Raw genomic sequence first — 8,462 nt, forward strand, 5'->3', positions numbered from 1 at the left:
AGTGAGATCAGTGACGATGAGGAGATCAGGAGTCTGTCTCCGTCTGCAGGTCCCACCTGTTGGTCTTTCAGTCGTTCTCCGTGGATGAGGAACGTGTTGCGTCCCAGCAGTTCAGCCGGTAGCAGCCTGCACACGCCCACTCTGCTCAGGCAACCGTCCTGCGCCAACCAGCCGCCGCTCGATTCATCCCTGGTCATCACCACCGCTTTTACACGCACGATGTAGCTGTCGCTGCAGCGGAGGAGAGGGAAACCAGCGTCACATGTCGTTCACAAACTCAGTGAACGACTCCTTCAAACGCGTTGTTAAACTGCGAGTGAGAAACAACAGCTCATTAAGAATAGAGCAAAGGAACCGGAATTATTTCAGGCTCCGCCCACACTGACACAGGCTGAGTGGATGCCAGACGTCACCATAGCAACAGTGATGAGGTTTAAAAGTAAATGAGAGTAAACACTGCTGGTCTCATTTAGTCTGAATGAAACTGAAACCCCAGATTAGACCAACCAATGGGTGAGTTGATGGCAGTGGTGCTGTCCAATCAGAACGCCTGAACGTATCGCACAAATAAAAAATTATCTCTGACATCCCTCATACTTCCTGTTTCCACGGTCACCAGTAATGACACGGTCTGTGTTGACGCCAGGTTGTCGAGCTGTGATGCTACACACACACACACACACACACACACACACACACACACACACACACACACACACACACACACAACACACACACACACACCCCATCTGTTTGACAGACAGACAGGCTGAATCACACAGCATAGAGAAACAGTAGTGTGTTTGTGTGTGACTGCAGTGATGACTCATGCACACACCCACACCCACCACGCGCCACACACACACACACACACACACACGCACGCACACACACACGCACACACACACACACACACACACACACACACACACACACACACACACACACACACACACACTATTTTCTGGACGATAATCCTCCAGTCTCCTTCATTTATTTAACGACTGATCAGCGAGGCTAATTCACCAGATTAGCCTATTTGCATGCTAACATCTGCTGATTAGCACTCAAAGTTCAGCTGAGGATTATGGGTATTTATTCATAACCCTGGATGAAGTCCTGGATTCATTCAAATGTTGCCCTGAAGGTGGCGCCAGAGGAACACCCAGTCATTAGGAATCATGAGGATCATCGTCCTGAGCCAGATTTAATGTTACAAACAAAGTGGATTACTACATTAATATAAATAATGTAAAATTAGAATGGTTTTAAAATCTGAAACTGAGTTTCCAGATTATTGTTCGTCCAATAAAAACCCAGGTCTGTTAATGGCTCCACCCACAGTTCAAAACATTGCTGTTGCTATGGTAACACCAGTTAGGGTTGAACAACTTGGGGGCCCAAGGTAAACACAGGCATCGGGCGCTCTGCATCCGTTGGTCTCCACCTTTTTTAATCCCTATTTATCTAAGAAAGTCCGACTTGTAACGTCTTCACAACCCAACAAAACATATTAATAGTTTAACAAATGCACTCACAGTAAAATCTTATTTTCATAAACAATATGATCTCTGTACAATAAGAATGTAGCGTATTGTCCACTCACATGGATCGGTCATCTATTAGCTTGGTTGTCAGCAGGATCTCTGATTAAGTTGATGATGGGCCTCTGTCTTCCATGTTGTTTCATTGAGTGAGAAGATAACTCACAAGACGTGCTCACGTTGTTTTAATCATCATGTATGGAACATCATGTGAAATACCAGGAGCGAGGGAAAATATGTGTGTGTGTTTACGTTATAATACTGTCACTAGTTCTCAGGACCTGATCAGCACAGGAAGTCCCTTAGTGTTGGTTTGATTCCACAGTTTATCAGACTCGTCAACATGTTCAGTCCAACACGAGACGCTCAGTCAGGACTCAGTGTTAGAATGAGCGACACGCAGACACGATCCGACTCCATCGACTCAGAACCAAACACACGACCGGTAAAACATGAACTGTGAACCTGAACCAGTTCATCTTCATCTGCATGAACTGAACTGGGAACTGGTTCTTTTTAAGTGTGAACTGGCTCAACACTGCTCGTCAGTCTGTGTTTACACCCTGAATCACTTCCGTTCATGGAATGGTCCATTGTAGTGGGGACTGAAGGGGGAGGGGGGCTGCTGAGACACTAGTTACGCATTCTGATGCCATTTTAGTGTATGGATTTTTAGAGTATTAAAGAGGCTTATCATGCAGTTTCCCGCGCTGCTCTGGGTCTATCCGACCACGCGCTTATTCATCTGATCCCGGCCTACAGACAGAAACTCAAACTTTCTAAACCTGCTGTGCTGAGATCTAAGAACTGGAGCAGCAGAGAAGCTGTGGAGGAGCTGCGTGACTGCCTGGACAACACAGACTGGGACATTGTTAGAACTTCTTCCAACAGCCTGGACGAATTTACAGATGCTGTGACGTCATACATCAGCTTCTGTGAGGACAGATGTATTCCAACACGCACCAGGGTGAGTTACAACAACGACAAGCCCTGGTTCACAGCAAAACTCAAACAGCTTCGTTTGGAGAAAGAGGTGGCCTTCAAGACTGGGGACAAGGATAGGTTCAGACTGGCTAAATACTCGTTTGGCAAGGAGATTAAGGAGGCCAAACGACAGTATTCCAAGAAGCTGGAACAACAATTTGCAGCCAACTCCTCGTCAGTCTGGAAAGGCCTTGGGTGATCACCGGCTGCAAAACCAAATCCCCCACTCTGTGGAAGACCTTCAACTTGCAAACGACCTGCAGGTTCGACAGACAATGGACCAGTTCTAACCCTACCCCACATTCTGAACCCCCACAGCTATCACACCTCTTCTTCCCAGCCTGGACAAAGACACTCCCCCACAAAATGGTCCCAGACTGCCCCCTCCCCATCACACCTCTCTCCATTCAGGAGAGAGATGTCAACAAACTACTAAGAGACTGAACCCCGCAAGGCAGCTGGACCAGACGCTGTCTCCCTCCACACTCAGGTACTGTGCGGACCAGCTGTCTCCAGTGTTCACGGACATCTTCAACACCTCACTGGCTGAATCGTGGTACCTGCCTGCCTCAAAACATCCACCATCATCCCGTTCCAAAAAGCAGAGGATCACAGACCTTAATGACTACAGACCAGTCGCCCTGACCTCTGTAGTAATGAAGACCTTTGAGCGCCTCGTGCTGACCCACCTCAAGGCCATAACCAACCACCTCCTCGACCCACTGCAGTTTGCCTACAGAGCCAACAGGTCTGTAGACGACGCATTCAACGTGGGACTCCACTTCATCCTCCAGCACCTTGACTCCCCTGGCACCTACGCCAGGATCCTGTTTGTGGACTTCAGCTCCGCATTCAACACTATCGCCCCAGCTCTTCTCCGAGACAAGTTGACACAGCTGAGCGTGCCTGAGCCCACCTGCAGGTGGATCACTGACTTCCTGACAGACAGGAAGCAGCGCGTGAGGCTGGGCAAGCTTGTCTCTGAGCCCGGACCATCAGCACTGGAGCCCCACAAGGTTGTGTGCTCTCCCCTACTCTTCTCCTCTACACCAACAACTGCATCTCCAGCCACCCCTCTGTCAAACTCCTGAAGTTTGCAGACGACACAACCCTAATTGGATTAATCTCCAATGGGGACAGGCCGCCTACAGAGAGGAAGTTGACAGCCTGGCTTCCTGGTGCAGCCAGAACTTCCTGGAGCTGAACGCTTCGAAAACTGTAGAGATGATAGCAGACTTCAGGAGGAGCCCATCCCAAACCGCCCCCTCACCATGTGCGACTCCCAGTTAAAACAGTGGAGTCTTTCAGATTCCTGGGGACTATAATTGCACAGGACCTGAGGTGGGCTGAGAACATCACCACCATCACCAAGAAGGCCCAGCAGAGGACGTTCTTCCTGCGGCAACTGAAGAAATTCAACATGCCGCAGAAAGTGATGGTCGAGTTCTACACGCCATCATTGAGTCCATCCTCACCGCCTCAATCACCGTCTGGTTCGCTGCCTCCACTGCCAAGGACAAGGGCAGACTGCAGCGGATCATTCGGTCAGCTGAAAGGTCATCGGCTGCGACCTGCCGGCTCTCCTACACCTGTTCCACTCCAGGACCAGTAAGAGAGCAGGCAAGATCATTGCTGATCCTTCCCATCCCGGCCACCACCTATTCCAGAGACTCCCATCTGGAAAAGGTTCCGGCCATCAAGACCAAAACCTCGCGCCACCTGAACAGTTTTCCCCATGGCAGTGGGGCTCACAAACAAGCCCCCTGCATCACACTGACTCTGCCCCGCACATAACTTATAACTTATATATTGTTGGCACTATCCGGAACCAATCACTGCACCTTAGCACCGCACGTGCCTATTGTTTTTTCTGTATATATTGTTGTTTTATGTCCGATTTGTTGTTATGTCCAAAGGCACCAACCACACCAAGGCAATTTCCTGTATATGTAAATATACTTGGCAATAAAAAGAATTCTGATTCTGATTCTGATTCTGAAAAAATGATCTTAACCATAAGTTTATTAGGTGCTTTATGGGGCCCCTGGTAGTTCGGGGCCTAAGGCGATTGCCGAACTTTGCCTAATGGTTAAGTCTGCCTCTGGGTAACACCTGGTGTCCACATGACTCATCACCATCATCATCATCATCATCACCATCATCATCATCACCATCATCACCATCATCATCATCATCATCATCACCATCATCATCATCATCATCATCCTTATCATCACCATCTTCATCATCATCATCCTCATCATCATCCTCATCATCATCACCGTCATCCTCCTCATCATCATCATCTTCATCTTCATCTTCATCATCCTCATCCTCATCCTCACCACCATCATCTTCATCATCATCTCATCATCACCATCATCATCATCATCATCATCATCATCACCATCATCACCATCATCACCATCATCACCATCATCATCTCATCATCACCATCATCATCATCACCATCATCACCATCATCACCATCATCATCATCATCATATCATCATCACCATCAATCATCATCATCATCATCATCATCATCATCACCATCACTCATCATCATCATCATCACCATCATCATCATCATCATCATCTATCACCATATCACCATCATCATCATCAATACTCATCATCATCATCATCACCATCATCATACCATCATCATTAATACCATCACCATCACTACCCATCACATCATCATCATCAATATCTCATCATTAATCATCACCATCATCATCATCATCACCATCATCATTAATATCATTCTATTCACTACCACTTCATCATCATCATCCTTACCATCATCCTCATCATCATCACCGTCATCCTCTCATCATCATCATCTTCATCTTCATCTTCATCATCCTCATCCTCATCCTCATCATCACCATCATCATCATCATCATCATCCATTATCATCATCATCTTCATCATCATCATCCTCATCACCATCTTCATCATCCTCATCATCCTCCTCATCATCATCATCTTCATCATCCTCATCCTCATCATCATCCTTATCATCACCATCTTCATCATCATCATCATATCCTCATCATCATCACCGTCATCCTCCTCCTCATCTTCATCTTCATCTTCATCTTCATCTTCATCATCCTCATCCTCATCATCATCACCTTCATCACCATCTTCATCATCATCATCCTCATCCTCATCCTCATCATCATCATCATCACCGTCATCCTCATCCTCATCACCATTCATCCTATCATCACCATCATCATCATCACCATCATCCTCCTCCCCTCCATCATCATCACCGTCATCACCTTCATCTTCTTCATCATCATCATCATCATCATCATCATCATCATCATCATCCTCCTCATCATCTTCATCATCTTCATCTTCATCATCCTCATCCTCATCATCATCCTCATCATCCTCATCATCACCATCTTCATCATCATCATCATCATCATCCTCATCATCATCATCATCATCATCACCGTCATCATCATCTTCATCTTCATCACCTTCATCATCATCATCATCATCACCATCTTCATCTTCATCTTCATCTTCATCTTCATCATCATCATCCTCATCCTCATCATCATCATCATCATCATCATCATCATCATCACCATCTTCATCATCCTCATCCTCATCCTCATCATCATCACCTTCATCACCATCTTCATCATCATCATCACTCATCCTCATCACCATCATCATCACTCACCATCATCACCATCTTCATCATCATCATCCTCCTCATCACCATCATCATCATCACCATCACCATCATCATCATCACCATCTTCATCATCATCATCCTCATCATCATCCTCATCATCATCATCATCACCGTCATCCTCCTCCTCATCATCATCATCATCATCACCTTCATCATCATCACCGTCATCACCTTCATCTTCTTCATCATCATCATCATCATCATCTTCATCTTCATCTTCATCTTCATCATCCTCATCGCCATCTTCATCATCCTCATCCTCCTCATCATCATCATCATCATCACCTTCATCCTCCTCATCACCATCTTCATCATCATCATCCTCATCCTCCTCATCATCATCACCATCATCACCTTCATCATCACCTTCATCCTCCTCATCACCATCTTCATCACCATCTTCATCTTCATCATCTACCTTCATCCTCCTCATCACCATCTTCATCACCATCTTCATCTTCATCATCCTCACCTTCATCCTCCTCATCACCATCTTCATCATCATCATCCTCATCCTCCTCATCATCATCACCATCATCACCTTCATCATCACCTTCATCCTCCTCATCACCATCTTCATCACCATCTTCATCTTCATCATCCTCACCTTCATCCTCATCCTCCTCATCCTCATCACCATCTTCATCACCATCTTCATCCTCATCCTCCTCATCATCATCCTCATCCTCCTCATCATCATCATCATTACCATCATCACCATCTTCCTCTTCATCTTCCTCACTGTGCCAGGTAACACATATACAAACATATAGAACATGTATAGAACATATTATGGGATGTATGGGGGGTGTAGTTACTCGTCAGGTCGCGTGTCCTCGTTCATTTTGTCGCTTCACCTCCAGCGATGATAAACTTCCGCTGCAGCGGCGCGGTGCGGTGTCCTCATGTTCCCTGCGGCAGCGGCAGAAGCGGCAGCTGCTCCGGTTGTCTCGCGCTCTCCTCCCGGTTCTCTCCTCCCGGTTCTCTCCTCCCGGTTCTTTCCTCCCGGTTCTCTCCTCCCGGTTCTTTCCTCCCGGTTCTCTCCTCCCGGTTCTTTCCTCCCGGTTCTCTCCTCGTCACCGTCTCCTCCTTTACCTCCTGCCCCGCCGGGTCGTTCCTGGATGCAGTGACCGATAATGATGCCCTGATGTCGGTGAGGACGGCTCCGCACGGGCCGCTTCTCCTCCGCTCTCCATGTTGGATTCAGTGGGGGTGACGTCAGACCCGAAGGACTGCAGAGTCACGTGCTATTACCATACAACAACAAAGATAACAACAATAATCATGTTGTTGTTAACCCTAACCCTTCCTTGTAGAATTCACATGATCGCAAACACACACATGAGAGAGAGAGAGAGAGAGACAGAGAGAGAGAGAGAGAGACAGAGAGAGAGAGACAGAGAGAGAGAGAGAGACAGAGAGAGAGAGAGAGAGAGAGAGAGAGAGAGACAGACAGAGAGAGAGAGAGAGAGAGAGAGAGAGAGAGAGAGAGAGACAGAGAGGAGAGACAGAGAGAGAGAGAGAGAGACAGAGAGAGAGAGAGAGAGAGAGAGAGAGAGAGAGAGACAGAGAGAGAGAGAGAGAGAGAGACAGAGAGAGAGAGAGACAGAGAGAGAGAGACAGAGAGAGAGAGACAGAGAGAGAGAGAGGAGAGACAGAGAGAGAGACAGAGAGAGAGAGAGAGAGAGAGAGAGAGAGACAGAGAGAGACAGAGAGAGAGAGAGAGAGAGAGAGAGAGAGAGAGAGAGAGAGAGAGAGAGAGAGAGAGGAGAGACAGAGAGAGAGAGAGAGACAGAGAGACAGAGAGACAGAGAGGGAGAGAGAGACAGAGAGAGAGAGGAGAGAGAGAGAGAGAGAGAGGTTAGGGCTACCAAACCTTGAAGCACTTCTCCACATCTGTCCAGCCTTCACCCAACATCTGGTTCTTCCTGCTCTTCCAGGTGGCCAGTTTAGCCAAACAGGAAGTTGACCAGGACGAGTGTTGCTCTGTTTCCTTTGTGGTATTTAGGCCCAAAACAAACAAGGGAGAAGTTCTCCCCAGAGCCTCCACCCACTGCTGCAGTTGTCTAAATAAAACCTCTAGTCGAGGACAGGTCACCACCAGGTGCTCTACCGTCTCCCTATCACCACAGAAACCACATCCTCCCCAGTGCTCGGGTCCAGGTGAGCTCTGTGTCTGTTTGTAGCTAAAGCTCCATGTATAATCC

The 8,462-nt window shown here is 47.3% G+C and overlaps 1 protein-coding gene across 1 annotated transcript in view; it reads right to left on the reverse strand.

Annotated features, from left to right (window-relative positions):
• The window catches only part of spred2a (sprouty related EVH1 domain containing 2a), a 10,733-nt gene extending 3,276 nt beyond the window's left edge, over positions 1–7,457 (reverse strand). Inside the window, exons 1-2 of the mRNA XM_035166892.2 lie at positions 7,074–7,457; positions 57–231 (exon numbers count right to left, since the gene is read on the reverse strand). Coding sequence (XP_035022783.1) covers positions 57–231; positions 7,074–7,099 — 201 coding nt within the window. The 5' untranslated portion in view covers positions 7,100–7,457. The remainder of the gene's footprint in view (positions 1–56; positions 232–7,073) is intronic.
• Between the last annotated feature and the right edge of the window lie 1,005 nt (positions 7,458–8,462).

Source organism: Hippoglossus stenolepis, chromosome 2 (assembly GCF_022539355.2).
Source record: "Hippoglossus stenolepis isolate QCI-W04-F060 chromosome 2, HSTE1.2, whole genome shotgun sequence".
Classification (NCBI taxonomy): Eukaryota; Metazoa; Chordata; class Actinopteri; order Pleuronectiformes; family Pleuronectidae; genus Hippoglossus; species Hippoglossus stenolepis.